Source organism: Fusarium vanettenii, assembly GCF_000151355.1.
Source record: "Fusarium vanettenii 77-13-4 unplaced genomic scaffold NECHAsca_119_unmapped, whole genome shotgun sequence".
NCBI lineage: Eukaryota > Fungi > Ascomycota > Sordariomycetes > Hypocreales > Nectriaceae > Fusarium > Fusarium vanettenii.
The window spans coordinates 1,287-16,957 of NW_003315771.1; the positions used below are offsets into that span (position 1 = coordinate 1,287).

The following is a 15,671-nucleotide window of genomic DNA, read 5'->3' on the forward strand; positions in this document are numbered from 1 at the left end:
TGTGCGTGGTGTGGTGGTCGGACTCCAACCCACTCAACTACAGGTGGCGACTTGGTGGGTTTCCACTCCCACACGACCCTCGCAGGTGGCTCCTTTAACCGGGAGCATCCGCAAGTGCCGGCACTACCGCCATTTGAGATGCCCACAAAGTTAGCTTTAAATAGCGTGCATCTTTAGAGGATTCCAGTGGTGGTTGGAACAAGAGCCCTCCTGAAAGCAAATCTACCCATCTGTTCCTCATTATTCTCACCCGTCGTCATCATGGGTACGCTGCCCAACACTCTTACTCAGACATCTAAAGGCTACGACCAGCTTCGCCGCAAGTTCTTCAACGAGCGTATCCCCGACATCCATCCCACAGAGATCGTCAGCCCAACCACCACGGCCGAGGTCGTGGCCGCTGTCAAGAGGGCACGCGAGAATGGCTAGAAGATTGGCGTCCGTTCCGGCGGGCACCTGTTCTTCTGCAACGCGCTCCTGGGCGGCGGCCTCCTCATCGACACGCGCAACCTCAACCGGGAGATCACATACGATGCCGCAACCAAGGTTGCCTCAGTCAGTCCCGGCCACAAGGTCGAGGATGTGACGAACTATCTCAACGCTCGCGGCAGATTCTTCCCAGCGGGCCACTCGCGGTCCGTCGCCGTCGGCGGTTTCTTGCTTGCGGGTGGCCAAGGCTGCTTCCTCCGTGGATGGGGCTACACTGCCCCTAGCTGGATCACGCAGCTGGAAGTCGTCACCTCGGAGGGGGAGACGGTCATTGCCAACAAGACGCAGAATGCCGATTTGTTCTAGGCGGCTCCGGGCAGTGGGCAGGGCTACTTTGGAGTAGTGACGAAGATCTGGGTCAAGACGATCCCAGCAAGAAGGCTCTTTGACACGACCATCATCGTCGATTCAACAGATATCTTCAAGCCGCTACTCAAGTGGGTTTTTAAAACGTCCAAGAAGGTTCCCAAGTACGGCGTAGATCTATTCTACTGCACATTCTACGCCGACAAGGATGACCCCAACGGCGGCCACGAGTCAGCCGCCAAACGCGTCTTCTTCGCCATCAACGAAACCATCTTTGCCGATTCTTTCGATGAGGCGAAAGTCCTGGCGAGTCCCTGGGATGTGTTCCCTGACGAGTTCAAGAAGCACATCGTCACGACTGTCCCATTGGTAGAGAGAACCTGGGAAGAGCTCTGGAGCCTCCAGGAGAGCGTCCAGCCGCAGGGAAATAGTGAGAGATAGAACGTGGATAGTATCCTGGTTGACCCCAAGGCGTCTGACGATAAGGTGAGTGCATTCACGGTTCATCCGTATAGATACATGCTAATCACTAAATACACAGGTCATTAACGCCATCACCCCGGCTTTGTACGACCTACCATCTCGTCTCTCATCCGGCACCCTATGTCCGATGGATTATTACCCTGACGAGGAAGACCAGGCACTCAGCTTACCCCAGAAGACCTATGTGTCGACCATGTGCTGCTGGAAGGATCCCAAGCAGGACGCGGCTATGGACAAGTGGCTGCTCGACGCGTATACCAAGGCAGACGAGGTCTCGTGTGGTGTATATATGGCCGATTTCAACGTCAATCACAGGAAGCCAAAGGCAAGTCTTTTCGATAGTTCCATTTATAAAACATTCATGCTAACTTGAACACTAGGTCATGACGGATTCTGCACTGAAGAAATGGCTTCAGATCAGGGGCAAATGGGACCCTTCTGAGACCTTCATCGGCCACCGGGGCTTCAGCAGTGTTCTGGATGACAAGTCAGGCGTTAGCACCAAGCTATGAGATCTCGTAGCATTATAGATCCATTGACTCTTGTGCAACTTACAATGACCCTGGTACAGGGGCAAGCGTGACTTCAGGTTTCTCACAAGCAGTATGCATCTCGCGAGTGGTATACGCACATGGCCACATGACGAACTTTCCAATAGTAGCAGTTAGAGTAGGGGTCGTGTTTATTACCTTGAGAGGACAGAAAAGGCCGCATCCTATACGCAAGGCTTTCATCCATCAGTATACTCTGCTTGTAGCTGTGACGGGTGTTAATAATCTATGATGAGTTATGTGACGATATTCAGCTTCAATGCCGCCATTGCGTTCAGATACATGCTCTTTGGTATTCTGTGTGACACCCACCCAAGTGTCATTATTTTCAATAATCATGAACAATACTGGATGCGAAGGTTCTTTCACAGCTTTTCAAGCGGCGTTACCATCATTATTGACAACAATAGTGACATTTGGAGGACAGCCTCTGACTGCGATTACACGAAAGTCTACTCTTTGATGATCTACTGGCGCGTGCTAGAAGCACGATCCTTCTTAAGTGTATAGTTAGGAAGCTCTTCTGGCTGCCAATGAAGAATCCCCTTCCACTTTCCAGCAAGGGGACCCTTCAGGTCTTGTTCCAAGGTGCTCTGTGGCAGATTCAACTTCTCATTCCATATTCCCAACGGCCGAAAGTCACCAATCGCCTGTCCGTCTGAGCCTCGGTCAAAGAGGATCGCCTGGACCTGGTGACCAAGGCCCCAATTCAGGCCCTTCTTGATGTCTGCCAACGCTTCCGGCAGAACCTCTTTGGATGTGAGATGCTAGACCTTCCACTTCTGACCGGTCAACTTTTCCACAACCGCGAGGATCTCGTTTTGCGTCACGGTATAAGAAGCCACGTGGATATACTTGTTCTTTGCTTCTTCCAGCCGCTCTGGGTTAGTGAGAAGCGCGTAGAGGGCCTGGGCCGCCAGGTCACGGAGACCTATGGAAAACGGTACATCGCCCCCATTGTAGATGCGTGCCTCGTGGTTTTTAACGTCGAAACCAAGAAGTCCATCGACAACACACTACGCATATCAGTCAATATGCCGCCCGGGGTGTGAAAACGAGAGAATAAACCGTTAGGGAGACGTACAAAATCAACCCAGGGGTTACACATGAGACCGGTCCAGCTCATGACATCCTAGGTCTTTTCCAAATGCTTGACAATGGACCGCTTCTTAGTGGCGAGCAAGACGTTGTTGGCAAACTCCGGGTGATAGGTCCTGACGCCGTACTCGGAAGGGAAGAAGCGCTTCACGCCAGCCCTGACGGCCGCGTCGATGACGGTTTCATAGTCGACAGTGGACTCCGGGGGGAGGAGCATGATGACTACATCTTGTCCCTTCAAGCCTTGCTCAAGGGACGCGGGGCTGTAGTCTGTCGAGATGACATTCAACCCAGCAGGGAATTTGGCATCAGAGCCCTGCCTCGTCAAGACGGAGACGCAGAGGGGCGAGTTTGCCTGTGCGAGGAAGTGGTCCTGGATGACAACCCCCAGATTACCGCTAGCCTGTTCACGTGTTATCAACTTTGTGCCATGTAATCCGTGGTGGGCAATAGAGCTTACACCAACGAGTGCGACGTTCTTGACTTGGGCCACCATGTTTGCAGTAGGGCGGGTTTTCGCTGAATGGATAGATGGACGATAGAGGTTTTTCGTTCCTAGAGCGAGGTTTGCATCCCGGCTTCAGACCTTGCTTTTTTATCATCATAAGCAAGTGGGCAAACGATCAAGCCAGGAGGAACCCCCCTCACTTGTGCCTCCATTCAGCCCAAGTCCTACCCCGGGCATGTTTCCCCGAGAGACACCATTATTTGCCGCTAGCCTTCACTTCTCAAGACTATTGAAGCCACTTGACGCCTTGGGCGTTGACCTGAGGCTCGTGACCAACTCCGACGGGGAGGATGGGACTCTCCCCACCGAACCGTTCCTCCGCCACACCGCGGAGACCCCGCCTTGCATCCCCGTGGGGCCCCGGCCCCGCCTCGGTGTTCGGGCAGATCCTCGGCCGAGGTAGAGCCTCACCCGGACCCGGAACCCCTCCCGCCCCTTCTATCCTTATTGAGTTTACTAGTCTCGGCCTCTCTCTCTGTTGTTGATGATAGCGGCGACAGAGCCAGTGGCTCCTATTGCTGTGGTTCTCGCCATTGTATCGAGAGAGACTATAGTCTTGTCTTAAGAAGGTGGAAAGGAATAATTCTCTTATTTCTCGTACGGAGGTTAGAGCAGTTAAATACCCCATGAGAGGCTTATCCTTTCATAGTGATGCAGCTAGGTATGACTCTTCTTCTGCAGGCGGCAGAAGTTAAAAAAAAAAGGCCACTGTGTTAGCATCGGGTTATGATGCTATGATGTTTTGATAATATGTTCTTTGCTATAGTTGGAGCCTGCCCCTCGATGGGTTAAGCCAGAAGACCGTTGTTGATGATAGTGAAGGTGGCGGTTTGAAAATATGGATGATGGCAACACTTCCAAAGACGCCTCCCGGCCTCTCTCCTCTCCCATTGATCTACACAACGGTGGCGGGTCAGGCAGAGCTACTACGCAGGGGAAGCTGTCCGTCACAGAAGAGAATCTCGAGGCACAATCAGAGGTGTTTGTGAAGGTTGTAAGAGACTGTGCTGATATCTAGCTAGACTCATCATTCTAGATGCCTTGACTCATGCGACAGAGTTCCCATGCTTGATGTTGTCCGGGTTGACCTGCTGGATAACGTCCCAGTGCTCCACAACCTTGCCATTGTTCCATCGATACAGGTCAAAGACATGCTCGCCAGCATCCCCCGGCCAGCGAGTAGAAAAGATTTGAGCCACAATGTAATCCCCATCCACCAAGATCCTCTTGAAATTCATGTTGAAGTGCGGTTCGCCGGGGCCCGTCCAGTGCTTAGCGGCAATCGACTTAAGAACCTTAGACGCTTCAATGATAGACTCTCGACCATCCGCGACCATCTAGCTGTGCTGCTTATAGTTTTCGTCTACGAGCTCGTATGTTCTTTTGTAGTCATAGTATTTAAAGGTAGCCAGGTGCAGCTCGATGATGGCCTTGGCCCTGGCTACCTGCTCTTCACTGTGAGGGGGCTGGTCGGTGAGACCGGCGTAGATTTGTTCGACTTCGGCAGTATAGTCAGCCATGTTTTGATGATTGTGCAGTTTGGATTCTTCTGAGTTCTTAATGAGAGGCGTGCTATGTGACGAACAGCAATCAAACAACCAGCGCCCTGATATAGGGTTTCAATGCCGTGCCACCATGTGCATCCTCCAACCCCACCCACTTTTTCGACGACAAGAACTATTTAAGTCCTTTCTCTTGGCAGTCTTAGTAACTAGGCCACACTATTATCCTCTACTTGCTATACGTGGCTCAGTGGGGAGTCGGTGGGGAGACAATATTCGGGGCAAGCATTAGACAACCCCGAATCGGTGGGTAGGTGAATAGGGGACAAGATGAACGGGGTTGCGGAGTCGGAGGCTACCAGAACTAGGCAAAATGTCCGCAACAGTGGGGGTCAGACACGGCGCAATCTCCTGGTGCAGACCATGTGGCCCGTTGGCGACTGATCGTATACTACAACGTTACGGCCGTCTTGGGTTGGCCTGTAAGTGAAACCGACATGGCTGCAATCAGATACGGCGTGTCCAGATCTACCTGGCCATGTAATAACCCCACCTGTAAACAACAGATACCGGTACTCAGCTGAGGGGTGTCGGGCGATGGGTCCGACGGCCAGCATTCCAGGCCAACCACATGGCCATGATTAAAACTACTAAGTACGCCACCAGCTCACTATTACCCAACTCTCTCTCCAGCATCATTTTCACCCTTGCCAACAGCACCAATGGCGCTCCTGCGAAACTTAGAGAGCTCTCCCATCGCCCAGTATGTCTTATCGAGACTCCAGCATGCTGGTCTCAAAGACCTTGCTGCTGCGTTTCTGCTGACCTCTGCGACTCTTATTACTGTCCTCTATCTCGTTCCACTGGTTTACAGTCTCTTCTTCTCGCCTCTAAGGAAGATCCCTGGCCCATTGCTGACCCGAGTCACGCATTAGTGGGAGTACCGCGTCGTAATCAAAGGCGATTCAAACAGGGAGTACATACGCCTGCACAAGAAATACGGTTCGTCGTTCCCTGATTGTTGCCTATCCACTTCACTGACTTTGAACTACTCAGGCCCAGTTGTTCGAGTCGGACCGAACCGTTACAGCGTCAGTCAACCGAAAGATATCAAGACCATCTACGAGCTCGGGGGCAAGTTTACCAAGAGCGACTATTACAAGCCGCTGCTCAACCCCAACCCCGAGGAGCAAAACATCTTTCCCATCCAGGACAATGAACGACACAAGGAAAGACGACGAAGAATCTCGCCCCTGTACACCATATCATCCATGGTATCTTACGAACCTGCTGTCGATGACATAACTGCTGTCTGCATGCGAAAGCTATATCAGTTTGCCGAAGAAGGCCGTCTCCTTGATATCCCGCACTGGATGCAGTACTACGCCTTTAATATCATTGGCGAAATTACTGTGAGTTACTTGCATCGCTGCTAGGTAGATCTTAACTAACGGAGGCGATCAAGTTCAATAAGAGCTTCAACATGATAGAGAACGAGGGCGACACCACCGGAATGATCCCAGGTATCCGAGAGGCCAACGACTTTCTGGCCTACTTAGGAGTTATCCCCAGCCTCGTCCCCTGGGTCATCGGGTTAAGCGCCGTCTTAGGCAGGAAGTCGAATACCTCGGTGCTAGTCAGCTACACCTTTGCGCAGATCAACAAGAACCAAGAAGCGAATGCGCACTCGACAACCAAGGACAGCAAGAAATACAATACCTTCCTGAAGAAGGTGCTTGACATGAAATCCCAAGGGCGTCTCAAGCTGCCCAACGTCCTGGATGCCTGTGGCAGCAATATCGGAGCCGGTTCAGACACCACAGCCGTCACACTAAGCTCGACTCTGTTTTTCCTCTACTCGAATCCTAACAAGCTCGCCAAACTGCGCAGGGAGATTGACACCAAAGCAGCCGACGGCAGCATCTCAGACCCTGTCACCTTTCAGGAGGCCCAGAACATGACCTACCTACAGGCTGTCATCAAGGAGACACTGCGTCTTCATCCAGCCGTGGGAACCATCTTGCCCCGTGTTGTGCCTAGAGGTGGCATAGAACTGTCGGGACACTATTTTCCCGAGGGCGTATGTAATCAGCCGCGTGTTGTTATCCCCTACTGACCAGTCGAATAGACCGAGGTCGGCGTGAACGCATGGGTCCTGCACTACAGCAAGGACATCTACGGCCCGGATCCCGAAGTATTCCGGCCAGAGCGCTGGATCGGGGACGAAAAGACCAGCATCATGGACTCTATGATGTTTGCGGTATATCAAGCCTCGCTCTAGAGCTCATCGATGGGACTAATCTTCGCTATAGTTTGGAGCTGGTTCACGAACCTATATCGGCAGAAACATCAGCTTGCTGGAACTGACAAAGGTGGTGCCCCAAATTGTCCGCAAGTTTGATCTCGAATTTGAGCTTCCGGGAAAGCCCATGGACACCACATGCGCGTGGTTTGTCTATCCTCATTACAACGGTCGATTCAAGATTCGGGAGACGAAGGCATAGACGTGATGGATGGTGGCTGGCGACTTTAACACTTGTGCTTCAATTTGTCTGTGACACTAGAAAGACTTTTTCCCGCTTGAAGGAGTGTTTGTGTTTCTGCTTGTATATACTGGCCATTGAGAAACTTCCTGGGAATGCTCTTCCCTGCTCACTGTAACTTACTCTCCGTTGATGATCTTAAAAGTTGCGTTGCCTTGTGGTCTACATCCCGTGTACTGCAGCTACCCTATGGTACCCCCCAAGTGCATGAACTTGTCCGCTGCAAACCAATAACTAGACTCTATAGAGTGTCCTTCAGATGAGATCGTTTTTATTATGCAAGTTCATGCTATCGTGCAGGTGATATTCATGTCGAATCAGAAAGACAAACGTCTTCTGCTGGAAGTGTGTCTAGGATATGGTCCAAGTCAACCAAGACTCGCTGGCTCAGAGACAAACAGCACTGGAACATGATCAATTCCAATTTCAACTTACTGACTACTACAGAAACTCCAGCTCATAGCTACCCTATATTCCGCATCAAGGCTGCGGAATTCACATACATATCACGTTGGCAAACAACCCAAGTTTCATCTATTGGCCTTGATCCACTGTGCCGTGGGAACGAACTTTCGGTCTAGCTTACTACCGCGACGTAAGCGTTGCCAAGAGCGCGGTTTGCCGGCTCGCAGACTTGCCAGGGGCAGATACCTTCGTGGCCTCCCAATTCTGCAAAACACCCATGAGGGCTTGGTAAAGTCAGATGACAGCACTGGTGGGTGCGGGGAAGGTTGCTCCCCCGACGCCGAGGCTATAACGTTTACGGCTGGCAGAAGTCATGAGACTCAATGGACACAACTAGCCGGGACCTAAGTCGTTGTCCCACCCTTTAACCCACCCATCTAGTCATTAAATAGCCGATAGCTACCCATCTACCCCACTGAAAGGTACGCATCCCACTTGTCCTTGTTGCCACCCGTACCTGTACCTCTTGTCGGTTTCGGCTGACCTTGGTTCGTGAACTCGGTATCTCGCCAATCGTCTAGACCGATAAAAGGGTATTAGAAAGGGAAATTTTCAGGGCCAAGATCTCGTCATTCCTTCTTTGACAGTTCGGCACATTGCAATACATCTCTATACCGTCATTAACCAAGTATCAAATATGGGCTCCACCACAGATCTTCCCCTGGCAACAAAGGCGATACGGAGCCGAGCCGACCTGGAGGACTATGTTTACAACTTTAACGCGAACAACAAAGCTGAATATGCAGCGTACTACTCCAAGGATACTATGGTGAGTACAATAGCCAAGTTCTTTCATATTCAACTCTCACTAACCCCCCCCCGTAGTTCAAGTTCAGTACTTTCCCCGACAGGACCCTCGACGAGTTTCTAGCATAGGTAGATCAAATTCATTCTTGCATGCGTGAGACCCTAGTCTTGAAGAAGGTCGTCTTCAGCCAGGAAGCCGTCGCTACTGAGATACACACCCAGTTCCGTGGCATCAATGGTTTCGAAACTGACAACCTGGACGGAAGATGGGGGCCCGTGTGGCCAGATAATGGTCCTCTTGTGAGGATGTTTGTCTGGTACACTCTGGACAAAGATGGCCACATCATCGAGCTGGCTGAGGATGCCTCTGTGATGAAGGAGGCATCGCGGCACACCATCCGCACCAGAGGCGACTTGGACCACTATCTCCGTTCCTTCAACACCAACGACTTCGACACCTTTCCCCGATACTACACGCCTGACGTGACCGTCATCCTAGACGGCAAGGAGACTCTTACCGGCAAGGATGAGGTTGTCAAGTTCTTTCGCAACGCACGCGAAAAGATACACGAGGAGGTCAACGTCCAGTCCATCATCCTGGACAAGGACGGCGTCGCCATCAAGAGTGACATCAAGTTTACGGCCATTGCGAATGTTGAGGTATGTTAGAAGGCTCTCAGCACTGGACAACAGCTGACCGTGACCAAAAGGATATCCTCCACTTTGGGTCGGGTGTGCGGAAAGGAGGTGGCTACAGGGTCCAGTTCTTGATCTACTACGAACTAACTCCTGAAGGGAAGATTCATCATATCACTGCAGCAAGCTGTGGACAAGCCAAGATTTTCAATCCCAAGTAGCGGTGCAGTCCTACATGTACATTAGTCCAGCTCGGACTCGACAGAGTTGACAGACTGCCGCAAATTGTCTAGTTGTAGTTCCATCAAGATTATTATTCCTCGAACACAGGCTGCAAGAACAGAGAGCTTCCCAATCTTCAACAATAGTTGGTTCCGCCTTGGGAACCGAGAGTACACTTGGCTGGCTCTAATGAGATGCGAATACGCGTTGCATAGTACTAGGGCAATCTAAAATGCCTATTGCTATAGGGATCCAATGTGTTCCTTGGCTATTGGTGATTCTCCTATATGTCAACGTATAAGAAGAGAGGGGCAAAACGATATGCAGATCGTGCGGCTAGGGCTCTAGTAGGGGGCTTTCGACCAAGCGGCACTCAGAGCCTCCATCCCTTCCTCCGCAAATTCGATCTCAGACGAGGCAGATCGACAAACTCATGAAATACGCAAGTTCCCGCGGCTATTCCAAGTCAGGTCCGGATGAGTCGTCTTCAGAGCCGATGCTATAGAGGCGGACCAACAAGAAGTAGCTTACCTATAGTTTCAGACTACCCTTGCGGCTAGCTACCCTCTCTGGTAGCTAGATGGATACAGTTATGGGGCTCCAGGGGGTTAAGGGTGGTGCCATCCAAGAGGGGCATGGCACGGCTCGTCGTGTTGGTGCCGAAAATTACTTGGCTTTACAAGGAACCACAGCCGGGGTCATTCTGGGTATAAAGTTTCCCTGGCCGTCGGTGATTTTCTGGCGATCCCACATCTGCCGGTGGGTGAGCGGGAAAGGACTTAGCCGCCATATCACCACCGGACCGAGGCATATTCATCTCCTCGGGTATAGCGTATAAGTAGCCAGCTTTCAGAGGTGGTATTCTTCGCGCAGCCAATACGATCATTACTATTAGTCGAAGTCATTTGTGGCTATCACTATTGTCACACTCCCTCAATATGGTTGATCTTCATAGCCTTCCTAAAGGGTCGCGGCCCAACGCCGCTATTCGAAACAATGGGCCAGATCACCTAGTTCTCGAGCGGCAAAAGCTTCGAGAACTGGCTGAGGGCTGGCCTGCGTACAGGTAATACAACCTCATGAGCTCTTGCCGTCGTCGGAGAAAGAGGTTGACATTCGGCTATCAGAGATTCTTGTGAATAGGAAAACTTCGAGTCCATCTTTCATCCTGGAGCCCACGTCTACACTACCTAGTCAGGACGTGTGGCATACAAAGACTTCATCGCTGCCTCCAAGGCCGGCATGGATAAAGGTGCCTTTATCATGCATCGATGCCACGGCTCAAGCACGGATATCAACGTTGAGGGAACCCGCGCAGTGACGAAGCTCAAGGCCACCATCACCCAGCGCTTTGAGGTGGACGGTGCCGAGTTCGACGTTGAAGCCGACTGCCGGTTCTGCTTCTACTTTGAAAAGATCAACGGAAGCTAGGGGGCCCGCCTTGTCAGGCACTGGTATGAGAAGGACAAGATGATCCCTGCCAACCCAGCCAAGTTCCCCCACGTCGATGAGGACAAGTTGAAGACGTACCCGCCAGGTTACAAGTATCTTGCGTACTAGCAAGAAACTACGATGGGCATCAAGGTGCTGTTGGACATGCCCGGACACAGGCGTCATGTTGGGACGGTCAATCTCGAGAAGCATGATGAACTATACTGGGTAGCTAAGCGTTGGTTGGAGGGAGAACAAATTGAGGTTTAGATACAACAAAGTGTAGTCAGTCGAACGAGAATTCTCTGTGAAAATGCTCTTCTTTAAACTGCATCCTGCAGGTGCGTTTATTACCCTCTTCGCAACGAGCAACGAAAATATCCAACCGCCCAAGACCAGACGTAGGCTTTGATTTCTGTAGCCCGACAGTCATCGAGTTGTTTAACTAACACCACAACCAGTTCTACCGCTCTTCCTGAAATAATTGCCATCTCAGGCTTCCGCTCTATCCCCATCGCAGACCACATCACCTCCACCGATGCCACCCTCCCCGCCCACACGTCAAACTGTGCATGTACTTGCTCCTCCAAGACGCCAACCCTATTGTGCATGTTGCAGCAGGGGTGGAGACTTGCGGCAGTCAGCACTCCTGCCTCCGAGCTGAACACACGGCTCAGAAGCAGTGGCAGGGGGTCAGACCGGCCAAGCGCTACTCTCAAGGCGTACCCTCTCTCGGTGCATACCACCGGCTTCATTGCCGACCCGGTCTGGACAGAATAGCGGGGGAAACCCTTGTCGATTCGGCTACACAGAGTTATCCCCCCACGCCGTAGACGTGGGTAAGAGAAGCACCGGGGCCATAAATACCTAGAAACCGATACCCGGTTACGTTGTCAACGTGGCTAATCTCTTGACTATCCCAGCAACTCCACGTCGCAACACGAACGCGATCCCTATAACAGTTCGTACACTCTACTAATCTAAGCCTGGAATGAATTCCCGTTAACCACCCGTTTTACAAGTCTGCCCCTCGAGGAAAAGAAGCCTCTTTATCCACCCGACGATTGTAAGCTCGAGCCATCTCTTTCCGTATGAACTTAGTGGGTGCTGTCCATGTCGTCAAACGCGCAAACCGCATCATACCGACAAGAAGAGCTGTTATCTGGCGCCTGGCAGCGTTGGTAGGGGAGAGACAGCTTCATACACTGGCGTGACTCCCGAGCCTATCCGTTATTTCTTCAAACAACGCCGGGCTTGGTCTCACTCTGTTTCCTTCAGTGTCAGCCCGGCAACCAGGTCCGCCTTGGTAACTGGTGTTACAGCAAAGTGTTTACTGGTCCAACTACTTGGCATGAATTCCGCCAGCGGATGACGCCTTGATGCTAATAACTAGCCACTTGAAGGCACTTGATATTCTGAAAACACTAGTATTCGGTACGGCTGATGGGAGCAAGGGACGTGTGAGCGGGATCTGCCGAGTTCTCGGGGCGAGCCTAGGAGGTTTGCCACAACTACTCCTTCAACTCACCAGCTAACGAGAGCGATTGTAATTCAACGCTGAATCAAAAAGGAAAAGGGTCACTCTTGGAAACCATAGTACCTGTTGTAACACTCTCGAGTCATCCAACCAAAAACATCTTTGATTCTGAATTTCAGCGGATCATGTTGTTCGCGCCCTACGGAGTAGCTAGCATTATCACAAAGCGTCCACATCACCGACTGACACCTTGGTCCTTTGTTCACCTCGCCGTCCTCCTAATAAAGCCACACTCCTACCTCAGGTTCTATCTCAAGCTTCCTTGCTGATGGCGTCCATTGTGTCATCTGCTGTAGCTGTCTCGTTGTTCGTCTTGGCTGGCTCTCGGCCGACATTAAGCTTAAGGGCAAGTTCGTGCTCGACGGGCGCATCCACGTGCATATTGAAACTCTTGCGAGGATCTTCAACAAAGAGGGCGAGTATAAGACCAACAGCCGAGACGGCTGCTACTGTAGCCCAGATGCCACGGAAGGCGATGCGATAAGCCGCCTTCAACCCATCAAGTCCCGCGGAAATAACCTCTGGGTTGACGCCCGGAATACTTGCCAGGGCTTATGGATCATTATTAGCCAAAGCACCGATAAAAGCTGGCAAGTCGTCGGCAGAGAGTCCAAGAGGGAGAACTTTATTCGCTATCTTTAGTCCGAGATTCTTCGACAATAGGGAGTTAAGGATGGCGGTGTAGGCAGGAAGGGCGACGGAGCCTCCCAAAGACCTTGCAGTCAAGATCAGGCCACTAGTGGTGGCAATAAGACCTGGAGGAGTACTAATCTGACCCGTCGTGACGGCAATAACAAGGCCGAACCCAAGACCGAAACCTGCCAAAACTGTGAAGCCCCAGATTACGGCTGCAGACTGGTCCGCCTTGATCGTGGCCATACATGCTTATAGAGGACTGTGGTTAGCGATAAATGAATGGGTGGAAGAGCAAGCATCCTTACCAAAGTAGATGACAAATAGTGACATCCCAGCCATCAACGGCGGTCGAACTGTCTTCGTCTTTACAGAGTAAAGGCCGCCGATGATGGATGCGGCCGAGCCGCCAAAGAAGATAATAGAGGTCAATACCCCGACCTTGAATTGATCGCTCTCGAAAAGAAGCGAGAACTCGAAAGGGAGGAAGTTATTGACGGCATAGAACGTGAATCCTTCGACGAAAATAAAGACAAGTGCAAGAGCAAAGTTGCGACTGGTCTCGAAGAGGCCATGGTGGCAGAATCCGTCCTTCTTCTTCGCCTCCCACACGACAGTGAGGGCGATAAAGACGACACCGACAATAAACGTGCTGAGCACGTGAGCATTCTTCCAGGGATATGGGTTGTTTGCCCATGTCAAGCCCACGCTGAACAGGATCATGCCGATAGAGAACAGGACGTATCCTATCCAGTCGAGAGCCCTGAGCTTCTGTTGCAAGGTCAGGGTCACTTGCAGGGCCCGCTTTGGGGGTCTGAAGAGGAAGAGGATGGCGATAAAGTTGATGGCAAAGAGCCCTGTGCCAATGTACCAGACAATTCGAAAGCCTTGGTCACTCTTCTTGACCAGAGCGAAGCCGACGAGCAGCGTGAATATTCCTCCCAGCGAATTGGCAATGTTGACTCCAGCCTGGGCCATAGGTCGATACCGCCTCGGCATGATCTCTGATGCGACTGCATATAGCAGCGAGGACGATCCTGATCCTACACCGACCAGCAGGGATCCAGCAATAGCCATGGTCATGGACACCGCCCTGCTTATCAGAAGCGATCCGATAAAGCAGAGTGCTATACAAATAAGGATGGGGTATCTGCGACCCCAGAAATCCGACGACTAGGCGATCGGGGCTGCCGTGAAGGTGACGCAGATGATCAGGCCTTAAGGAATCCAGATATATTTGTCCTCCCCGCCCACGACGGCGGCCACGTTTCTCGAGAACTAATGTTGATATGAGCAAGCTATGACAATGCGAGTCCAGAGAGAAGACTTACGGCGCCAGTAGCAACAATGGCAAGCACCTGTGCAGCGCAGCCAATAAGGATAGACTGGTCTGGTCAGCTTTGCCCGCGAGTTGTCTGCCAACGGCTTACCATATAGACCAAGACGCATTTCAAAGTAAGTCCTTGGTAGTTCTCATCCTCATCCGCAGTGAGCAGCTCAACCTCGACTGCGTTGGGCTCATCTTCGACCTTATCTCGCTTGTCCGACATTGCTTAAACTTTGATAGGCAACAGACCTTGTGGTGAAACAATCAGACTTGATGCTATTGTCAGGCTCCATGATACGAGATCTTCTGAGATGTTTATGTAGATCCGGGGTAAACAAATGCCGGAGCCGCGGATCTCGTTCCCGATCTCTGGGGTTGCGCTAAGGGTGGCTCATCTGGGATAACAAACGCGGGGATGCTATCCCCACCGACCGTGGATTGGTCACGACAGCTTCAAGGTACTCCGAGTGTGGGGTGCGGGGATGATGGGGAGCTGGGCTTGACCAACTTGGCTAGACGGAGGCACAGGGGTTATTGTCGCTTATTGATGAGTGTCACATCCATGTCACATCCATCACCTGCCTAGGATGATGAGATGGCGAGCGCCCACTTTCCACCCTGTTGAGCAGATTACCAGGGTTGGATTAGATGATTTCCCGGGATATTCAACCAACGACGTGATTTGACTACGTTATATGCGAAAGGGGGCTCCGACTCAGGCCGAGCCACGCTTTGGTGGCGGCTTATTCAGGGGGCACGGCTCCGACCATCTTTGGAAGGCAAGGGAGTGGTGGGCGGCAGTGATAATTTGCCGCCGTGTGATACATTGTCACGGGACGTTTGTGGCTATACTAACGTTGCTCTCATGTGATGCGTTGACAAGGAGACTGGCACTATAGCATAGGACAAGAGGAGACTCGCGTGCCATTCAGCAATGGACAGTAGCTAAACCGCCCGAGGCTTAATCATGGCCTTGTATTCAGGCTTGACAAACCACCTACACTCGTTCTTCCAAGTCATATCCCCATGATTAATCTCAATGTCAAAGTTCCGGACAATTTAGGGAATAGCCTTTAACATCTCCAAGATACTAACGTGCTTGCCAATGCAAGAGCGAGAACCGGCTCCAAACTATATAGCAGAGGTGTCAGTTATCAATCGTTGATAGGGGAATGGTAGGGTCATTTACCGTG

General features: G+C 51.6%; 6 protein-coding genes across 6 annotated transcripts; 4 read left to right on the forward strand and 2 right to left on the reverse strand.

Moving 5' to 3' along the window:
• Positions 1-261: 261 nt before the first annotated feature.
• On the forward strand, positions 262-1,790 carry NECHADRAFT_89277 (uncharacterized protein; the record flags this gene model as incomplete). Its single annotated transcript, XM_003039315.1, has 6 exons — positions 262-366; positions 430-756; positions 796-1,164; positions 1,267-1,281; positions 1,337-1,582; positions 1,659-1,790. 6 exons carry the CDS (start codon positions 262-264, stop codon positions 1,788-1,790), a joined length of 1,194 nt encoding a protein of 397 aa, XP_003039361.1.
• An 812-nt stretch (positions 1,791-2,602) lies between these two features.
• Positions 2,603-3,192, reverse strand: NECHADRAFT_18712 (uncharacterized protein; the record flags this gene model as incomplete). Its single annotated transcript, XM_003039319.1, has 3 exons — positions 2,603-2,845; positions 2,914-2,961; positions 2,986-3,192. Coding segments are annotated over 3 exons (498 nt in total), but the record flags the coding sequence as incomplete, so codon positions are not given.
• Positions 3,193-5,992: 2,800 nt separating this feature from the next.
• Positions 5,993-6,373, forward strand: NECHADRAFT_56319 (uncharacterized protein; the record flags this gene model as incomplete). Its single annotated transcript, XM_003039316.1, has 1 exon — positions 5,993-6,373. A coding segment is annotated over one exon (381 nt), but the record flags the coding sequence as incomplete, so codon positions are not given.
• A 47-nt stretch (positions 6,374-6,420) lies between these two features.
• On the forward strand, positions 6,421-7,053 carry NECHADRAFT_56321 (uncharacterized protein; the record flags this gene model as incomplete). Its single annotated transcript, XM_003039317.1, has 1 exon — positions 6,421-7,053. One exon carries the CDS (start codon positions 6,421-6,423, stop codon positions 7,051-7,053), a length of 633 nt encoding a protein of 210 aa, XP_003039363.1.
• Positions 7,054-8,582: 1,529 nt separating this feature from the next.
• Positions 8,583-9,549, forward strand: NECHADRAFT_89280 (uncharacterized protein; the record flags this gene model as incomplete). Its single annotated transcript, XM_003039318.1, has 3 exons — positions 8,583-8,714; positions 8,822-9,268; positions 9,373-9,549. The coding sequence occupies 3 exons, from the start codon at positions 8,583-8,585 to the stop codon at positions 9,547-9,549; spliced, it is 756 nt and encodes a 251-aa protein (XP_003039364.1).
• Positions 9,550-13,070: 3,521 nt separating this feature from the next.
• NECHADRAFT_56320 (uncharacterized protein) lies at positions 13,071-14,129 on the reverse strand (the record flags this gene model as incomplete). The annotated part of the gene is made up of 2 exons (XM_003039320.1): positions 13,071-13,402; positions 13,460-14,129. 2 exons carry the CDS (start codon positions 14,127-14,129, stop codon positions 13,071-13,073), a joined length of 1,002 nt encoding a protein of 333 aa, XP_003039366.1.
• Positions 14,130-15,671: the final 1,542 nt, after the last annotated feature.